The following is a 21,976-nucleotide window of genomic DNA, read 5'->3' as shown; positions in this document are numbered from 1 at the left end:
ATGGCTTGTATAGGAGGACAAGCATCTTATTTCTGCCCCGGAGCCCTCTATTTATTTAATCCAGCCGTGTTCGTAACACTCCATGTAGCAAATAGAAATTTAGGATGAATCCTCAATAAATATTGATTCCTAGGTTTTGCTTTGATGCTGGTTTAAGCATAGTAAGAGTTTTTTAGAGATGGCAGTGACAGCCTGTGGGTTGTTTGTCTGTCTCTTGGTGGGTTCTCCACTGTGGTCTAGTCTGAAATATCTTAACATTTAGCTGATAACCATGAATTACAGCTAAAACAGATATGCTGCCATGAGAATTCAGAGAGAGAAAATTAGTGCAGTCATCAGGTCCAAATATCTCTCTGAATCTGATCCTTCTGTTCATGATCACACTAGCTAATTTAGCATGAACATATTTAGATCCACCAGATGTACGACTGGAGCCTTAACCATTAGCTTTGCCTCAGCCTGGACTTAAAGCAACAACATGTAACTTTTCCTCCTTAAAATAGTAGCTTCAGAATCGACTGATCAGAGGCTGTGGCTAAGTTAGTAGAGTCGTCGCCTCGAGGGTTCGATCCCCAGCTGAGCAACATGTCCGATGTGTCCTTGGGCAAGACACTTAAACCTGAATTGCTCCTGCTGTAATGTCGGCGGCATATGGTTGCGTATGGATGGGATTCATTATTTCTGACGGTCTCACAAACCACTGCCATCAGTGTGTGTGAATGTGTAGGTGTGACATGCGGTGTAAAAGCGTTATCCACGCTCAAGTCCATTTTCCATTTTCCAACCACTCTGTACAGGGAGAAAGACGTTTCCACAGATCTCCCTGGTTGCCTGCTTACAGCACTATATATACGTTAAGCAGCGAGGCCACGGTCAGCACCTGTGTGTCCCATTGGTCTTAAAGCTGTTTGTTTGCTCTTACTGATGTTGTTTCCTCCTCTCTAGATCCTTGATTATGTTCTACTTACGCTCTGATGTTGGATAAAAGTGCTAAATGAATTGTAGAATTGTAGAAGTGCGTACAGCTTTAAGACACGAGCCAGTTAGCCAGTCTCAATTTGCCTAACAGAGGCTGAGGGATACTGTGTACAGAGATATACAGAGAGAGGCCTGTGACCTTTCAGTGTTTGTCAAACATGTTCAAAAATACAGTAAATTGATATTACACAATGCAATATTTGTGTCAGCTTATATTGCTCAGACATTTTATCCATGCTTGTCTCAACTAATAAAAACATGATGTTTTTGATGCTCTGTGAAGAGTAACTGTGAAAAAGTTAAATGTGATCCCAGAAAGGTTTCTTTTTCATAACAGATACAGCTTTAAATCAGAAAGGGTTACATTATACACATAGGTGTCCTATTGGTTGTCAGTCTCCCACTACTTGTTATTCATCTGTATCCAGAATTGGATTGTATTGATTGTAAGTTTTTTTTTAACACAATATTAAGTTAGCTTTTCAAAAATCCCCAATGTTTTTATAAGAACAGATTATTTCATTATTTCTACATGTGGCATAGCCATCCTATACAGGGTCATTATTTCTGAATATGTAAATGTGAACTTAATGTCTTATCACTTCTTATGAGGAGTATCTTTCTCCCCTGACATTTCGAGGGTGAGGATATAACCTGAAATGTTATATGACGTATGAGATCCTTCCAAGCTGTCAAACAGGAGTCAAACAGAAGACCATTAATTATTCATTTACACATTATAAGTGAAATATTGTTCTCCCTCCTCAATGCTAGAAGTGGATTTTTTCACTCCAGTAATACCTTAATATCACAGCATGATTCTCCAGCAGAAAACGACAGAATTTCTAACTCTCTATAGGCAAAACGGAGCAGGGAAATTAAGACAAATAGAGTATGAAGATACCATTTGTAATATTTGGCTTCCTGTTTCAACATCCATTCATCAGCATGAAGATTATTTAATGCTGAGATATTCATTCGGTGTTAAGTTTGAATGTATATATCCTTAAGGAGATGATTTACATCCCGCAGATTTCTCATGTGAAATTCTGCTTCTGAAGCAGCATAACTCATCCACTGTATCGTCCAGCACATTAGAGAATACACTGATAAATGTATATGGAAGATGTAGAGTAGAGTAGAATAAAATATCTCACATTGTACAGGGTGACCACATTCAGAGCGAAACTCTTTATGAATACAACAACAAAAAAAGAGACAAAAAAGTTAATAGCAAGAAAAAGACACCGTATTTATTTATCCTAACACAGAGATAAAAAAAACTGCACCGTAAAGAATAAAAACTCAAAGAGAGCTATTTATGTGTCACAATCTAACAATCTAAGGATAACAAACAAAGTGAGATTTTTCTGTCCTAATTTGTATTTCATATCTGTCTGTAAAGCTACATTTTATTTGACTGTAGAGGATTTTTTTTTGGAGATGGATGATGGAGTGAGAGAGACCTCTAGTGGAGAAGAGTGGTAATTGCAGGCACATCAACATGCAGCCTGCAGCCTCTTTCCTAAATGAGTGAACCTGAGGACAGAGATACTAATCCATGGATAAGATTACCACAGATAATATACTGTAGAGGGCTGCTGTAGGGAGAGTAGACACTAAAGTGTTTACATGCAGGGTTCCATCGGTTATTTTAGTTGATAATATAGAGTTATCCGATGGGGAAAAATGATGTTACTCAAGTTTTATTCATACAAATACTTTTGTAGTTCATATCCCTTTCATAGCCAGATTTGGTTGCAGACAGAAGTGGAGGTATTTAGATGGTGTCTAGGTTTGGTAACTGGAAGGTGAGTGTCAATAAAGCTTTAAGAATAGGATGTTCTGGTACAACTTCACTAATCAAGGTGCATGAAGAGTGTAAGGATTGAAGAGGTCAGAAAGCTCCATCAACACTTGTAGTATGAAGATGAACTTTATAAACAAATTAGACCGACGTGTTTCGGCTTGTGGCCTTCATCAGGGTCATTCTTAACAACAAATAAAAGGTATTTTTGTTTTAGTGCATTTTTGTCTTCTGGTGTCCATGCTGATGAGTTAGGCCTACAACAAAGTGAGGAGTAAGAGGAGGATGAAAGGGGTAAGAAGGAGAACACTGTACAACATCCCAGCAGAGGCAAAGGAAAGCAGGATAGTCTGCAATTTTCTCTTTTTCTTCTATGATGAGGTGTTATTTAAATAGTGTGTTTTATAGAGCTGTTTTTGATCAGAAAAGCAACAATTCAAGTTCTGCTTCCTCCTTTTCTTTTTTTCTCCCTGCATCCTCCTTTCCACACTTAAAGCAAACATGGCTCCCTCTATAAAATGTGTCCATTTCCATTAGATCACCTGCTGGGGAATGAGACACCGATATCTCAAAAATGATTTTTTTTTTCTTTTTTAGATGAATTACACAATCCTGCAGCACCTTGGAACAACTGATGTGTGGAGGCAGAGCGAGAGAGAGAGAGAGAGAGAGAGAGAGAGAGTTAGGGTCAAGTAAGTGCACACATTAAAGTTTCTATTCATGTCAGTATTCATCATTTGGCTGCTTTGGTTCCCCTGATGGAAAGTTATCAACAGTATCTTTAGAGCTATCTTCAAAACTGTCTGAGCTCAAGAAATTCTCAAAGGTGCTTCCATAGTTGACTGCAGTCTTGATTTGAAAAAATAATAATAATTGGGAGGTAACGTAACTCTAAAAGACAAAAAAAACAACTTGCAGAAACAATATCTGTGTCAGTTAAATGTGAAATGGGCCTTGAGAAGTATTTTATTATTGTATAATTTTACTGTTGATTTAAATAGTTTGATGGAGATGTTTTATTCAGAAAAATAAAACATCAAAGGACAAAGACAGTTTTTGCTGTTTCTAAAGAAGTGGTAACCTCCAAGCCTCCAAAGCTGAGAAATAATGACGGTGCCAAAGTGAAAAGATTGCAATCCCTCATTTCACCATTTGAGGCAATCCCACCAGACCCTTAAAATAAAAGTATATTTTACCCATTCTTGCCAACACAGCAGAGTGAATTCTTACATAACTCATATGTTAAGAAGGCTGCAGTCTAATATACAGTTTATCAAGTCGGTTTAAATTGGTCTGGTTGCTGGAGAGATGCCAGGTCACTTCCCGAGTACTGCCGAGGTACCCTTGAGCAAGGCAGGGAACCCCCAACCCAGCTCTGATGCGTCCTGTGTAGCAACCACCCACTCTGACATCTCTCCATTTATGCATGTCCATAAGTCCTGTTTGTGCATGACTGTAATTTGGGCCTTTGTGCGTGATAAGCATGTCTCACAATCATGGAGTGTAAACCAGAATTTCCACCTCAGGGATTAATAAAGTATATACAATTGGAAAATAATTGTGTTTGTATATGTTTTATGGCTAAAATGAGCTCATTTGTATACTCTGTCAAATTTACGCTGACTTGTAAACAGAATCTTTGGACTAATCCACATTGTTCATAGTGAATAAAAAGTACTTAAATCATGAGTTATGAGACCACTGAGAACCAAGAGACTAAGTTTTTGTAAGTAATGATTTCTGAAAGTGTGAGCCCAATGAACCCAAAGAAACAGTTGAATATATATATGAAATATATGCAACAATTTATAGTTTTATTATGAAGCCAGATAATCAGTTCCATTGTCAAGATAAAAATGCGCCATAACTTGTATTTCGCTCTTATATACACATCATGCTCCAACAGGCATGTTCACGCACAGAATAGAAAAAAAAACAGTATATGTGAACAAGTAAGCATACAAACAAAAGTGAGTTGGTTTTCCCCACCACATTTTATTATAAACAAAGTGGAGGTGTGTTATAACAGTGAAGTGGATAGAATTAGTGCTTCCTTTGCTCTCAGGGGAACAAACACCATCATCTTAAATCCTCAGTAAAGCCTGCTAATCCATAATCCCACTGGCACTTCTCTGGCCCTTTTAGTCTCTGTGCAAGGACTGTCCGACAACACACAAGTCCGGGTGTGATGCAGAGCGTGGTGTGGCTCTGAGGTCTGATTGGCTTCCCCAGAGTTCATCCTCCCTGGTTGGTTCATCATCCAGCCTGTAGGAATGAACGAGAATGTTTACATTAGCAATTAGGGAAGTGGGACAAGTGGGTTGTGTTAGTCCTGCACAGGAATTATGCAAGGCAGTACATCTGAAATTATATATTTACCTTTGATATATGATTTCTTAAATGTTTTAATTAAAACTGTTTTAATAAATGGCAGCCATGTTCTATAAATCAAATGTTGTGTTTAATCTTTAGTCTCACTATATTCTGTGAGAATGTCATATTAGATATACATATTAGAAGTGTTTTCACACATGCACAAAACTGCTGAAATTTTCAGAGTGGGCTTAATTTTTACTCTGACCCTTGCCAGCCCACCGGTAAAATGTGCATAAGACATTTGGGTGAGCTGATATGTGAAAGCAGCAGAAAATATTCAGGAAAATTCATAGCGAATAACCAGGGACGGGGGTGATGATGTTTATATCACAAGACCAGTATGATTGTATAGCAATTAATGAAGTTGCTTCATACTCTCTTCTACTTGTTAGTATGTTATTTCACACTCATTCATTTACACAGTGAATACATCTTATTACACAAAGAATTGATATAGAGGCACAAAGAAAAGTAATCAGTGTTTTTTATGTCTGCCTCCTGAACTCGCTCTGTGAGAGGTGCTATACCAAATAAACTTTAGGCTACATACTTACATCCAACCAACCAACGTACATGTAATTCAATAGCTGGGGTACTGGTATCCTCTATTACTCCATATTCTACTTAAGTTTTTTATGATTAGAAAAACAAATTACAGAAAGCAGTGTGTGAAATAACCCGGAAATCAACTGTAGCATTTTATTTCCAGTTGATTTCCAGTAACTACAAATGTAATTACCGTGCCAGTTAGGTTTATATATAACCCCGAATTGAATGAACAACCCTATTAAGTATTAAGGTTGGTAACAGAAACATGACAAACACTCACCCTGGTGAATATAATGCTGGTTCACTCCCACAAGTCTCAGCCACTGAGGTCTTCGGGGATCTTGGTGGCAGACTCAGACTTGGCCTTCGGTCAGAATAGCTACGTCTGATAAAAGGCCGAGGTCCTTGAACAGACACAGGAAACCTTCCACGTCTCTCCCAAGCACAAGAGACAGAAGAAACCCCGGTAGAGGTCCATGCCTGAGGGGGTCGAGGAACTGGACAAGGTGGGGCTTCAAACAGGGATGAAGATGCAGGGCAGAAGACTGAACGAGCATTGCTGAACTTCCGAGCACTAGATAAGTCTTCACTGCTGTTCTCCCTCGACCATCGTTGTAGTTTTGGTGAGGCTGGTGGAGATGGTGCTTTGAAGGGATAAGAATAAGATGAATTTACGTTTGAATTGTTCTGCTTTGCAGCAGGTGGGCTTGGGAGCCTCCTCTGAACTGCTGGTGGTGTGGGGAGTTTCCTGTTCACAGGGGGGCTAGTTGACGTAGGTTGATTAGGTTGCCTTTTTATGTTGCTGGGACTGTTAAGTCTTCGATGAAGACTGCTTGGTGTAGAAGGTGTGGATGGTAACATACGACACCTAGACAAAGGTGGGGTGGCAATTGGTTGGCTTCTGACTGAAAAGGGAGGCACTGTAGTGTTAGGTCCAGGCACTGAAAGGATGCCACCATCTTGTATGTCTTCTTGACTGTCAGCTGGATTTGCTGATACATGACTTGTTGACATACTCTCTGAGTTTGAAGTGTGTCTTTGGTGTATGATCTTTCTGGCTTGCTGGTAGAATGAATCATTTTCCTTTTCTGCCTGCAGCTGAACATTTGATGGACTGGCCTTTGAAGGAGGAGATGGGCCTTTTTGATCAGCTCTATCAAAGAAACTAACCTTGGCAGTTTGAGGCATTCCTCCTCTGCTTGGCAGCACTGTCCCTGCCTGAACTGAGGCCCTTAGTCGTTGTGAAACTGAAGCCCTTTTTACTACAGGCGTATTTCTGACCTTTGAAGCCCCATCATCCATAACACCAGCTGAGAGACTTTGGGCCCTTTCGAAGGAATTGTCCATTAAAACTTCCAGTGGGGGTGGAGGAAGACTTTCCAGATCAAAGTAATCACTTTTCTCTAAGAAATTAGAGTCAGGTCTACAGCTAGTTATCCCAGTGACAAGCACAGCTTCAACATTTCCTAAACCGGGCAACACAGGAACACCACACTTCCTTACCCCTTTGAGAGGCCCCAGATCTTTAGGGCTGTCTAGTTCCTCTATTCCTTGACTGAAGGTATCAATCAGTTTTTTGACAGAGTTTCTGCCTCTGTGAAGGCCTGAAGATGGTCGTGGTGATGGAGGAGGACTCGGGGGTGGGGTGGCTTTTATTGGACCGTGGGATGTTTTCTTGTCCTTAATTTGATCTTCTTGCACATCATTGGTTACCTCTTGTTCATTACTGTTGCACCTTTTAAGGTCTTCTTTGCCTTTCAGAAATTGGGGATTGCTTTTTTTCTCTTCTAACGGGGGATGTTTGCGATTCATTGCTGGAGATTGTGCCGGTGAGGTTCCTTGATTTTGTTTAGATGGAGTAGTTCTGGCATTTCCACTCACCTTGCTTTTGTTCATCCTCTGCAGCCGCTGGTTTAAATCTTTCTGGGTCCTGGCTAGCTCAAGCAAAGTCGGATCTTCACCTTTGCTTCGCAGGGATTCTGCTGACCTGGAACGCTGCTCCCTATTCACTGGGGTCTTTTTTACCACGGCCCTCCGAACAGATGTCTGAGGCCTTTTGGGGGATCCTTCCTTCTCGTCTGTCCACTGGCGTCTACTGGTTTTAGGGCTTCCGGCTGCCTTTGTTTTCGCGCTAGAGTTCTGTGATGGGACAAATTGTATCTTGCCACTAATAGCATTTTTCATTTTGAGTGTCATTTCTACATTTTGAGGATTCTCTATACGCTTCGGTGGTAGGCGACGTGGGTGTTGTTGTTCACGGTTTAGAGGAGAAGAATTTGATCGCTTCAGAAAACCAACTTGCACTTCTCCCCTGCCTCTATCAGTTTCCTCGTCTTCATTGTTGTCATCATCATCAAAGGAGACAGAACCTAGCAATGAGTCTCTCTGGTCATTGGCCATTATGGTACATGTAGAACCTAGTGAGTTGAGGGAAGTGAGGGAAACACTCGGACTAATTTGCCTTGCAAGCTTTTGCCTTGACGCTCCTCGTCTAACGTTCATGGAGGTGTATCCCATTGGACTGACAGGAGTAGTTCTATTGGTCCCATTGGATTCACAACTCTCTCGTCGATAGCGCCTTTCAGATCCAGCAAGGGATTCACTCTCAGCCCCAATACCACTGTCCTCACTGAAGAGAGCAGAATCCTCTGGTCGAGGCTTGTGCAGAGAGGCCATTTCAATGCGAGATAAGAGTTGCATAAGCCTGGTCTCTACTGCACGTTTGACTTTCAGTTTCTCCTCTAAAAGCTCTGTGACAGACGCAAAGTACTCAACCGCCTCCACCAAAGCAGAATCCCCAATTCCACCAACCGTCTGGCTCACATTTCGCATCCTCTGTGTGGTGTACTGGAGCAGCTGCTGCAACAAATCTGGTGGGGACTCAATATTAGCGGAGCCAGACTTCAGAGATGAAGAAGATGAGAGGTTTTTTATTTGACTTGGCCAAGCGAGATGTTCTCCATTTTCTTTCAAAACTTTTTCTCCCTCGTCCGCCATCTCTTCCAGCCCCTGGGTTATTTCCTCATACCGCAGAGCCATGAAAGCAACCATAGGCTGGACAGAAACCTGTGTTTGGGTTGCTTGTTCCAAAAGTTCAAGTAGATCGTCATATTTGTTTATGCTAGGATTCAAAAAGGCATATGCAGCTTGGTGAGCTTTTACCAGTGGTTCTGGGAAGTCCACCTTCTGTTCAACTGCTTGTTTGTCCTTGTCCTTCTTTTTTTGTGCCTTAGTACCTCGGGTATTTTTCTTCAGTTTTCTGCCTGGCTTCTTTTCAGTCAAATCTTGTTTATCAACAGTTTTCTCTTTTCTCTGTGAAACGGTGTTGTTGTCTTTGCCTTGACTCCCAATTTTATCAACATTAGGTGCTTCCGAGGCTTGTTCAGTCACAGATCTCTTTTTTTGTGGTGTCAATGGAGCATTTTTCTGTGTTACCTGAATTTGTCCTGCTGCCTTCCTCTCTTTTGTGTCCCCATCTTTACATTCAGTTGCATGAAGATTCTCCTCTTCTTCAAAGTGGGACTCTCTTGGGCTTTCTTGAGGTGCAGGGGGAAGCATTCTCCCCTTCCTCAAGACACCCAGAGTTCCAAAATTGTTACCTTTGGATGGTGAACAACCCATTTCTGCTGCTATAAAATACAGGCAGATTTGTATGTCTTCTTGGAGAAGCCAACACCGCACGGCAGACTGAGCGGTGAATCCAACAAAGAATAGTCAAAGATCCTTAGCCACCTGCTGTATCTGTCATTTTCAGATGTCTGAGGTTGTTGACTCGTTGAAGATCCCTTTCCAAGTGGATGGTACCAAAACAAGATAATGATAAATCCATTTTTTACAACGTTGTCCTACCTGTTATAGATAGGCAAAAGAAATCCACAGATTGATGGTCATATTTGTAAAAAATGTCCTTGTAGTGTGCACATCCCTCTTCATCTTACAGAGGACTAGCAGCTGAAAGGATTAGTGAGGCTTTCAGAGCCCAGCATGCACATATGTCACGGTAAAGCATATAAAACTCACCCACTTGTAAGACGATAATCTCATTTAGATAATGAGGACTGGCTTCAGGTGGCTTTAAATAGCCAGCAAAACAATATCACCCGAGAGCTATTTCCATTGCAGAGTGAAAATGAATTCAAAAGTGAAAGTGTTTCTTTTCAGTTGCATATTTTGTAGCAATTATAAACGGAAAAACATGCACCAACAGTTTTCTTTTATTAACAATTATATAGAAAAATTATACCACGTGTTATTTTGAAGTTATTATTTTGGACATTTTTCTTCATCATGGCTCAAATGTTGGTCATGAAATTGTTTATTATTTTGGGGAAATTGTTGTTCTTTTTTTAAGACTTCTATATTTAGCATCCTATCACCGGAGCTTTGAGGCAAGCCTTAAAATAACTTGAACTGAATCTGCCTCTCGCTAATGAACACTGAAATAAAAAAGGATTACTGTTATATTTAACTGTTTTAATCTGGAAAAAAAATTAAAACAAATGAGGACAGATGACAATGTACACTTAATGTTAAAAATTGCACTGTAAGGAAGCGTGGGGATTGGGCAAGCAGGTGTGGACCCAGGGGTGTTTCAAAGTTATCCCAGAGGGATCACAAGCGATAGATTAAAGAGGGGAAAACAACAAACCTGTATGGAGCCAAAACAAGCTTCCTAAACTAAATAATGCAACAAAAAATGATTCACTAGACCACTGCTACCAAGCAGCTGACTCAACACCAAAATTGAGTAGCAACAAAGCTATCCAGCACCCCAAGTTATATCCTACTCTGGGAGAGTGTGAATGGAAATCTAATCCTCAGAAAGTGTTTTGTTGGTGTTTATATTTACACACACACAGACAACTAGAGAAAACGCAGGGAGAACCTCTGAATCCTCTAAGTGAAATCATTATTTAAATAGAAGAGGAAAGGTTTTATAATAATGTATACATTTGTTATATTTTCTGTTGTGAATTAAAAGTAGCGATTTCACTTGGGAGTTTAACTCTAGATTGAAAAATTGATTCAATTAATCCACACTCGTTTGTTTTGATTTGGAGGCGGACGTGACGTGAAGATCTACGTTTAATTTCGCACAGCATTGTGGGCGGTAAAAAACAATTCATTTCCTGAAAGCACGCATTGGATCCATACTTCATGAAACCCAGAAGTTAGTATCCATACTGAAATGTTCAGTATACTGAGGTGGACCCAAAAAATGCATACTGAATGACCACGAAAGTTCAGTATACTGAAACTCCCTACTGAAAAGTACGTACAGCCTACTGAACTGTGGCTATTCATAAAGGGTCAGGGACGCAATGTCACTTCCTGGTCAAACATTCAGGGGTGTGGCTTAAATCTCGGCTCAGCCAAGCCACTAAAACTCTTCTGTTTCGGTAGTGACATGAAAACAAGGGTGAAAACATGATTTTTTGAGCATAATTTTTTTATTTAAAAATTAAACCCACAATAAATCTAAGTCTTTCAACATCTGTTTGAACTTAATCATAAATATCTTTTAAATTACACAGTTGAAACAAATCTAAAAAAAGTTTTAAGTGGTATTTACATAAATTTAAATTTAGGGGTCAGGATTAGGGACAGCTACTTCTCAATAGGAAGTACCCTATAAATGATACTATTTTATTTATTTAGCTTATTACTATCTCATTTAATGCCCTGGGTTTAAATAGATCATAATATAATCTCAGTAAATATCCATGTCTGAATACTTAATTGTTTTGTTCAACCTTTTTTTTGTAATGGGACTGCACTTTGAACTAATTCAGTAGAATGCCCCTTCTCTGTTTTCTCCTCATCTTGAGAAACTCTTCATCTTGTTAAAAGTCCTCCTCACTACTCCTCACAGTTTTACACTTTAGGAGCTCTCTGAAGGGCTAAAACACTTTGTGACTTTCATCTTTACAAGGATCGAGTCTCAACTTTGAGGGGAAATGTCATGATTCTTGAGTTTTCTTAGAATTTTGTCACCAGGAGCAACTCTTAGTGCTTAGGAGGCTTTGTGAATACGGGCCCTGATATTTGACAAACTGACGACAGTAGACAAGTAAAAGCTGTTTAAAGTCTGACGAGAGCTGAAGCTGGCTGGGTGTTTAATAAAAGTAAACTAGTGTGCACACATCCAAGTTAGATGCATACAGGTGCAGGGCAACAAACACATCTTTAAGCTACATTGTAACAAAAAGAGGTTTTTTAGTTTTGTTTTTTAACCTATTTTACTGATTCCTCAGGTTTCTGTCACCCTCTTGTGGTTGTTATATTTATTATCCCTGTTTTTTTTTTTTTTTGGTTCAACAGGTGATAATGATTTATTTGCTGATTGCCGTTTGTCTCCTGCTACATTTCCCTGAGGAAGATCTTATGGATGGAGATGTTTCCCTGTTTTAAATAAAGTTGCTCATTTGGAGCTGAGCAGTGTGCGGACCTTTCTCTTTATTCTGGTTGATTAATTAACTGAAACAGATGATTCAACGTTTCATCTTTGTCACAACATGACCTTTTCCTCTGGAGACACCCTCAGGGCAAAAAAAAATCACATCTTCTTTAAACATGACATTTTAAAAATTAAAGTGTTTATTTAACATTTGCTGTCCAACATTTCTCTGTTTGTGTTAAAACGACTCATTTGTTTTTAGACTCCTCTAAATGACAATAAAGCTCTCAGTTTGCTCTCCTTACTAAAGTGTTGATAATGTGTCTGATGTGAATCCTGTCTGTTGAAACAGACTCCAGAGAGCCCACAGTTTCTGAAACAGTTCAACTAAATCACCTTTAATGTAACCTTTAAGTGATTTATTATTGTAGAAGCTTTGTGTTAACCCAACATCAGTGAGGCTGAAGGATCTCACAGAACACAGGATCATTTCACATGTCTAAGTTTTTGGTTTATTTGATTGAATTTAAAATCAGATTGAAGTTGACAGTAGAAAGTTTGGAGCTGGCGGTGCTTCAGTGTGTTCAGAGGACTGCTGTGGTGCTGGAGCGTCCTCACATCAAACTGGCTGTGTGATGTCATCTCTCTCTGTTTTTTTTTTTTCTTACGTCGTCTCTCAGGAGCTCCAGGAGAACCAAAGACGCATGAGGAGTCCTTCACTGTGAGATCAGAAACATTATCATGAGTACAGATTATTCTCTTGGTCTCATGTCAGTGTCTACCATTTTCACAGATGTAGAAGAAATCCTTAAAAATGCAGCTTACTTCAGTAGTGGACTGAAACACAGGAACATTCTCTTCTCTCCATGTCATGGTCGGTCATCTCTCTCATCTCGTCAGGAGGAAGATTTCATCTTTGTTGTCAAGGAAACGTCTGGATGTTCTTCAGGACCCTCAGTCTCTGTATGAAGAGTCAACAGACAAATAATTATTGGCATGAAAAATAATCTTCAAACTGTGAATTTAGTAATGGTGTATGAAAATACAAAAGTAGTGTCAGTGAGAAGCTTTTGTTCCTGCGGTATGACCTTAGGTGACCCGGTGACAAAAGAGTCTATTAGAGGATAACTCTTTAAAATGTTGCAATAGAGATATTTGTCAGGTGTTCAATGAAGTCTGTTCTTGATCACTTTGTTTTTTTTCAAACTTTAAACTCACATTTATTTATCAACAGTGAATAATGAGACACATCAGGATTCTTTGATTTGAGATTAAAGTGGTAATATGCAATTAGAACACAACAAGCAGCAAGTTTACACAAACACATGCATTACCATCTCTATGAAAGAAACATTATATTGATGACTCACCTTTGTTTTCAAGCTATCAGTCATAGTAAAGAAAACAGGAATACATCACCACTCGGCTGTGCTCCTTTCGGCGTTTCTGTGAATACTTATCAAACCTCGTCATCCTCTCCTTCCTCCTATCCGTGCGGCTCCTGAGCAGGTCTGTAAAGTCTGGATGCTGCAATATATTATTTATTGAGTTCATTAAATAACACAACATTTAAGAAGTTTACACAACATACAAATATTTTCTAGAGACTAAAACATGATAATGTAGATTTGTTAATGTTAGAAGAGAGGTAGGTTGTTGTTTTAATAAACATTATGTTTCATCTAACATTATATCACTCACTTTATCTCTCCTTAATCCACTGTGCTGAAACAGCCTGGGTTAGAAATTGTCAGTGAATATGCATTCCTTTGCTAAAAACATGATAATGTAGATTTGTTAATGTTAGAAGAGAGGTAGGTTGTTGTTTTAATAAACATATGTTCCATCTAACATTATATCACTCAGTTTATCTCTCCTTAATCCACTGTGCTGAAACAGCCTGGGTTAGAAATTGTCAGTGAATATGCATTCCTTTGCTAAACAACAGATTCAGCTAGTAAATGGACTGAATAGCCTACTGTATGGAATAATTGGTTTCTTCTAAAAGTGACACATGACCTGACACTTGTTCAGATGAAAGAGCCTGAAAGGCCACAGGTTAACAATTGAGTAAATCCATTCTTACCTATTCTGAGTCACTGACTCCACATGTCAAACACTTGTACTTACTTTTTTCATCCATATGAAATGTGTGTCTGTAGTTCACCTCTATAAGCTGTTGAGCTGATCTCCAGGTTCTTGTGTTTGATAAATAAAGACCCCCCCCCCACCCCTTGACCGGTGTGGTGTGGTTCTAGTTTCTGTTTGATGTTTCTTCCTGTTTCTGCAGCTTCCCTTTAGTTTTCTTCTTCTCTCTCCCTGTGCGCTCCAGTCACTGCTCATTCAGTAAGAGTCTCTAGTGCTGTGACCAGGGAGATCAAATCCATCTGAAGACACTACCAGGACTACACCTGTCCTCTCCAGCCCCGCCAGACGCAAAGGCTACATGCACGGGGGGGTCGACAGCCCCGCCAGACGCAAAGGCTACCTGGAGTCTTACAGGCCCAGCCAGACACAAAGACCCTCAGGAATAAAGAAAGAAAAGTCCACCCAGCCGTCGTGCATAAAAAGAAGTAGAGATGTTGCAGATATGCCCCCGGTGCAAGACGCTACCACGGGGGTCTTCAGCCCTGCCAGACGCGAGAGCTGTCCCTGGAATCACTGGTCCATCCAGACGCAGAGGCCGGTCATCAGTGGAAGAAGAAAGAGTTACTGCAGCATCCTATGGAGAGAAACCTGTGGTGTGAGGAAGAGAGAACAGATAGCATTAGTAAGTGGAGTTAGTCCAAGTCGCTGTCATCAGACGACCTAGGTCCCCTGGCATCAGCCCACTCCTCCTCCTCCTCCTCCTCCTCCGAGTCGCTGTCATCAGACCACCTAGGTCCCCTGGCATCAGTCCACTCCTCCTCCTCCTCCTCGCTGTCATCGGACGTCCTCGGTCTCCTGGCATCAGCCCCCTCCTCCTGCTCCTCCTCGCTGGCCTCCCTCTTCCTCTTCCTGGAGGAGCCAGAAGTTGAGGGCGATGCAGGATCTTCTTCCAGAGAGTCGTCCACCTCGGTCAGGGGCCCCAGGGTCTCAGGTTCCAGCTGAGGGATCTGAAACTCAGGATCAGAAGCAGGAGCATCAGCAGGAGCATTAGCAGGAGGAGGAGCAACATAAACAGGAAAATAAGCGTAAGCAAGAGGGGCAGCAAAGTGAGCACAGGGGTGAGCAAGATAAACTGCATACGCAGGAGCATAAACTAGAGCATAAGCAGGAGCATAAGCAGGAGCATAAGCAGCAGCATAAGGAGGAGCATTAGCAGGGTCAGCAGGAGGAATTTGGGCAGCAGGACCTTCTTGCAGCAGAGGAGGAGAGGGAGGTCTGACATCATTCAGCTCCTCCTCTCTCTCCCCTCTCCTGCCATCAGGACGATCAAACCTGTCAGGAGCATCTCCGTCGTCTCCCTGAGGCTCGGCCACCTGAAGCACCTCCTCGTCCACCAGAGCAGCCACCTCCATCTCCTCTTCATCTGTGTGAACACAAAGCAGGATGTGTTTAGAGACAAATTCAGTGAGTCTACTTTAAATCAGGAGATCCCATGACATAAACAGCCTTAACATGTACTGTCTTCTGAACAATAACATCCTCATTTATAAACATGTGAGCACCATCATCATCCCACTTACCATCCACATCATATCTGTCAGGCTCGGCCACCTTAGGCTCCTCCTCCTCCTCCTCCTGCTCCTCCTCCTCCTCCTCCTCCTGCTCATCATCCAGACCCACGACGTCAATCTCCTCCTCCTCCTCCTCCTCGTCAGCAGGGGGCGCTGGAGGATCGTCCATGATCTCTCCAGGCCTCTCAGCGACGGGATGCTCGATGAAGTTGTTCAGATGCCAGAGGTGTCCACCTGAGGGTGAGAAAGTTTGAAAGAAGTCACAACCTGCACTATGCTGAGAAGTTACTTTATAAATAAAGAATTTGACATGAAGCTGAGGTCAATAAGTAACTTTTGTCTATGTCCACAGATCAAATTCTTCAGTATGCTTTCACAGAACATTCACAGATTGAACTATTATCACATCCACCTCAAATAAACCATCAAAATTAGAGTATACTGTTGGTAAACAGATATTTCAATCTCCAACATTTCTTACCAAGCTTTTAGCCTGCTACTTGATTTAATGACATTGGTGTTTCATTTATCTAAAACTGAACAGCAAGACAAAGTAGCTATTGTTTAGATGCTAGGAGAGCTATGGCAGAAATATTTTAAATTAAGAAAAGTTCAAAAGTCAAATATGTCTTAACTCTACTTGAGTTAACACGCATTAACATTCAACTATTGGACTTGTTTTAATATATGACAGTGTTATGACACCTTGGAAAGTACCAATTGTTTAACAAAAAACCTCATCTCAGTTTAAAATTGGGAACTATTTCTATTATTCAATTCTATTAAACATGAATTCAATCCATTTAAGTTTCAAAGACAAAGAACTGAAATTGTATTTAATTGTCAGAAATATTCAGTGATAAAAGCTGTGTTAAAAAACTCAAAGTTTCAAAAATCAAACTCATGTATCCACAAAGACGTCCATTTGTTTACATCTGCACGTGCTGACGTTCTGACGTCAGCTCTCTAAAATTCCACCGTCTCCATGGTGATCAAGAAAAACTAATTTTAAGCATTTTACGAAAAATAGCCCAGTCGCCATCTTTATAACCAAAACTTTATATTAAATTTAGAATAATTCATGCCATCAAATCAAAATAACAAAGTTTTCAAATCCCTACATCAGTGTTAAACACATTAGAAACATTTCCCGGCAGAATATTGACTTTCCCACCATCTCATATTCATTTTACACATTTTACGAATCTGTGAGAGGTTTTCAAACTTCTAACACTCAGTTTGACAAAGTGTCGATCTTTACTTTAAACAAATTGTATTCATTCACATTAAACTTGTACTGAAGATTGTTTGAAATGATTTTATGGATATAAATGAGCATAATGAAACATAATGTGAGAGTAAAAGATGTCTTACCACCGTAGTAGTGCAGCAACAACCTGGTTCTGGCCTGCAGGTACTCCTCCATCAAGTGTCCTGAGGTTGTTCACTTTAAACAATTTAACTTTTCTCCTCGGGTGAAGTTCTCCAACAAAATGTTCTCAAACAAAGGTTTTTTTTTAGGTGATCAGTTCTCCAAAAGTTCAGCTTCCAGCAGAGACACTTTGCATCGGGTCAACTCGTGTCAAGTCCAAAAGCAAAAGACAAATGTCAAAAGAGCTGAAGCTCTGAAATCACCTGGTTCACGTCACCGTTCCGTTTCCATGGCAATGACTGACGTACGTCACGTGCGTGTGCGTGAGATTGTGTACAGTAAATGGATAATAAGAATATATTACACTTGTGTTTAAATACTAGTTCTATATGTATTTGTTTTTTCATTGTCTCTAGACACTCTGTGACACCTGAGTGTGTCTGTATACCAATACACACAACATGGTAACTTTATTAATTCATGTTAACGAATGTATAAATAAAATGCAGATCACAGACTGCAGAGGTCGCTGTGCTATATTTCATATGGGATTAGGATACAGTCTAATGGATAGACCTGTGTTATAATTACTATGACGTTTTTTCAATGAGACGTGTACTTAAGACCTCTCCATGTTCACCTCAGTAAACTGTGTAGGGCTGTTTGAACAATTACTGTTTCTGTTTACACAATTTTAAGATTTTGTCAATACAGTCATCAGCTGCCAAAACAGAATATTAGCTTTTTTTTTTTTTTTTTAGTGCACACAAGGTCTAAATATCTCCCACCTTAAGGATCTCATGTAGCCTAGATATGAGCTGTTACAGGCTACAGAAACCAAGTTTAAAAGGTGAGAAGACAAGATTAAAAATGCTAAATATTCTCTTTAAAACAATTTCCAATAAAATCAGTTCACATGGGCTAGATTACCGGTTTTTGTACATTTGTGTATACGATTTAATTCTACTAAAATCATTTTGTAAACAGTTTTTTAAATGTGTGCTTGTGTGGACACTCACTCCTAATCTTAAAGTACGTAACAGTACAGTCAGAAATGCAAGAAGAATGATGAGGGGTTTGGAGAAAAGATAGACTGAGACTGTACTGGTTGAGTTTGAGACCAAAGAAATTCCGAAAGACATTTTCTTTGGGTTTATAAGGTATAGTGTAAGAGAGTTTATACCTAAACCATTGAGATGTTTTCAGTGTCAAGAATTTGGACATTTGGCTAAAGATTGTAAAGGGAAGAGGAGATGTGCAAGATGTGGTGGAGATCATGAGTATGGGAAGTGTGGAGAAGGGGTCAGACCAAAGTGTTGCAGTTGTAGAGGTGAGCACAGTGTTGCTTATTGGGGATGTGAAGCACAAAAACATGATGTAGAAGTCCAACTGATCAAAATAAAAGAAAAGGTGTCATATGCAGAGGCAGTGAAGAGATATGGACAAAAGGAAAAGAACATGAATCAAGCATATGAAAAAAGGAGCATGACAGGAAATGAGGAGCAGAGTGAAAAAAGAAAGATGTGGAGCGAGAAGAAGAACCTGGTAACTTTTATTGCAGGAGTGATAAATGCAACTGCAGATGTGAAGTGAAAAACAGAAAGGATTCAAATTGTTGCTAAAGCAGCAGTGCACCACCTTGATATGATAGGGTTGAAATGGGAGGAAATTCGGGACAGTCTCAGTGAACAATCTAGCCAAGAAGTAACATGTGTGGGTTAATCTTAATCAGTTTAATATTACAATGGAACGCAAGAAGTTTGATAGCTAATGGATAGCATTTTAAGAAATGTATAGGGAGTAGAAATGAGAGGCCTGATATTTTGTGTATTCAAGAGACATGGCTAAAGCCTAATTTGGACTTTGTAGTGTATGGTTTTGTAGCGATCAGGTGAGATAGGAAAGACAGAGGGGGTGGGGGATGTGCAACCTTCATCAAAGAAGGGATGCCATAAAGAGTAGTAGTAGGAAATGAAGATGAATACATAGCAGTAGAGGTATGGGCTAGGAAGAAGAGTCTGGTTATATTGAATTATTATAACCCATGCAAAAGGCTGGAGTTAGATAAACTAGGTAACATAGAAGGACTGGAAAAGACTACTATTATTGGGTGTGGGGATTTTAATACTCATAATTCACTGTGAGGTAGTGAGAAAACGGACATTAATGGAGAGGTAATAGAGGATTTGTTGGAAGACAAGAACTTAGTTTGCTTGAATGATGGTAGTAAAACCAGGATAGATGTTGTATCAGGGAAAGAGTCAGTACTAGATCTTACATTGGTATCAAGTAATATTGCTGCAGTATGTGAGTGGAAGATGTACAATGACGGAACCATAGGGAGTGACCATTATCCAATCATTTGTAAAGTAAATGTTAATACTCCACCTTTATCAGGAAACAAAGCCAATTGGAAGTTGTTTAAGAAAGAAAGTGAGAGATTATTACTACAAGTATGTAGCAATATGGATATAGAAGATGTAGATAACAAAATAAAAGCATGTATAATTAATGCTGCTCTAGTGTCAGTTCCTAAAAGTAAAAACAAAGGAGAAAGTGGTTCCATGGTGGAATGAGATGTGTAAAGTAACAGTGAAAAACAGAAACAGGGCATTTAAAATACTGAAAAGAACTTCCAACATATGATACAGTACAAAAATGCTCAGGCAGAAGTCAGGAGGACTGTAAGAGAAGCAAAAAGAACTTACTTGAGAACATTTTGTGGTACAATAGGGAATAAGACCCCAGTAGGAGACATTTAGGGGATGATTAGAAGGATGAGAGGGGACAGAAGAGATTGGAATTATTCTGTTTTAAATGACGGAAAGGATGGTGCAATAGCTAATAAAGACAAAGGAGAATTAATGGTTAAAACGTTTGCTACAATAAACAGTTCTAATAATCTGAGTGAGGAAGCAAAAAGGTACAGGGACAAAACAAAATTTGAAAATACTGAAGCACATTAAAAATCATGTTGAGGATGAGACCTGTTACAATGGGAGAGCTAACACAATCATTGGCTAAGTCTGGAATGAGTGCTCCAGGGAAAGATGAGATATGTTATAGCATGTTAAAGCATTTAAGTACAGAGGCACTTAGCAGACTGTTAATGTTGTATAATAAGGTATGGGAGGAAGGGAGGAAGGAGGCAGTGATTGTTCCTATAAGGAAACCAGGAAAAGATCCAAGCAATGCAGCAAACTACAGGTCAATCGCTTTAACATCACATGTTTGTAAACTGATGGAGCGCATGGTAAATGAAAGAATGGTGTACTATCTAGAGAAAAGAGGGATGATGGCGGAATACCAGAGTGGGTTTAGAAAAGGGCGAGGAACTATGGATCCGATGGTAAGCTTAGAAGACGTTACAAGAAAAGCTCAGGTTACAAAAGAAACAGTAGTTGCAGTATTTTGTGATTTTATTTTCAATTATGATAAATGATATATTTGATAATATCCCAACAGATATAGGAAGGTCATTGTTAGCGGATGATGAAGCATTGTGGAAAAAAGGAAAGAATATACATTTTATTGTAAATAAAATTCAGAAAGGGATCAGTTTAGTCAAGAAGTGGGGATTTAAATTTTCTGGGGAAAAAAACAAAGATCATGTTCTTTTCTCAAAAGAAAATTAGGGAGAATATTGGTTTGACATTGTATGGAAATAAGCTAGAACTGTTATGGTTCACCCTTAGCAGACCCTCCCTTCCTCATGTATGTTAGTTTTCCTCTGTCTGTCTCAATCCTCTGTTTCTCCTCCCCTGTGTGTCAGGTGTGCATGGCTTTGGGTGTGTTCAAATTGTCTTTTTTGCTTAGGAAGGTTCCTAACTGAGTGAAATGAAGCATTTAAGTGGCGGCCATGATAAGAGCCGTTTGAATTCTCTAAAAGTTAAGGAAAGGTGGGTCAATCCTTCCTATATAACATTAACGATGATCGTAAAGTGACACAGATCATGTAAGAGATAAAAGATAAGAGACATTTTTATCAGATGATGTTTTATTCAACATATTTCATTCTCTTAAGAATGCTGTGCAGTTGTACATTTGTATGCTTAAAACATTATGTGTAGGTTATATCTTGCAGAAATGTAACAATTAATTTCATCCAATCATATTTATGTTGATGTTGATTTCTGATTGGACAGGAAGCTGATGGTTTCACTTTTCTTACTCGTAGCCTGGTAGCCTGTATTAATTTATTTCAATCCCAACCTTGTGGTAATTAGGATTATTTCACCGGTAAGAAGGCACAGGGGAAAGTTTTTTAGATGTGTTTTTTGTAGTCCATTTTCTGAACATTGTAGTTTCAACACGGCAGACCCACGTCATTAACCTCCACCGGCCCGTCACATTTAATGACGTGGACTAGTGGAAAATGTGGTCGGATTGTCAGAGTAACAAGATCGCCTTTCCCTCAGTCCTTTATGAATTCTCCTAACATCTTTCCTTAACCTCATGACGTTTTCCCCGAGGTTAAGGTAAAGTGGATAGTGAAAGGAGATAGGAGGGACAATTCGAACGCACCATAACATTTTTAAAGCTAAATCAGGAGCTCTCTGAGAGGATCCTCAAAATGTTTGTGAATACGGGCCTGGATCTTTTGATGAAAGCGTCTTAGCCTTTAAGTACGACGGAGGATTAGGGCCACGTGAAAAAAAAACAAATATATTACATTACAAAGTTGTAAATTTCCGACTTTAATCTCGTAAATTAACGAGTTCGAGACCAGTGTGCGCGAAAATGATGAAAGTAATGCTATGGCCTATGAGAATAGTAGCCTGTTGGGCTACTATTCTCATACAGGCCATAGCATAACGAAAGGACCATAGACTGTAAAT

At 39.7% G+C, this 21,976-nt stretch overlaps 1 protein-coding gene across 1 annotated transcript; it reads right to left on the bottom strand.

The window, feature by feature from the left end:
* Positions 1-4,573: 4,573 nt before the first annotated feature.
* On the bottom strand, positions 4,574-9,659 carry pcare1 (photoreceptor cilium actin regulator 1). The gene is made up of 2 exons (XM_020641576.3): positions 5,991-9,659; positions 4,574-5,050 (listed from the first exon to the last, which is right to left on the bottom strand). Exons 1-2 carry the CDS (start codon positions 9,329-9,331, stop codon positions 4,927-4,929), a joined length of 3,465 nt encoding a protein of 1,154 aa, XP_020497232.2. The 5' UTR covers positions 9,332-9,659; the 3' UTR covers positions 4,574-4,926.
* Positions 9,660-21,976: the final 12,317 nt, after the last annotated feature.

This window comes from Labrus bergylta, chromosome 18 (assembly GCF_963930695.1).
Source record: "Labrus bergylta chromosome 18, fLabBer1.1, whole genome shotgun sequence".
Classification (NCBI taxonomy): domain Eukaryota; kingdom Metazoa; phylum Chordata; class Actinopteri; order Labriformes; family Labridae; genus Labrus; species Labrus bergylta.
The sequence above is the reverse complement of the archived record's forward strand: the minus strand, read 5'-3'. Positions and strand labels throughout refer to the sequence as shown.

Excerpts from the sequence above, each read along its gene's own strand:
- pcare1 (XM_020641576.3), bottom strand. The coding sequence starts at position 9,331 with ATGGGTTGTTCACCATCCAAAGGTAACAATTTTGGAACTCTGGGTGTC. Across the intron at positions 5,051-5,990 it reads CCAGCATTATATTCACCAGG|GCTGGATGATGAACCAACCA; the intron begins GTGAGTGTTTGT and ends TCATTCCTACAG.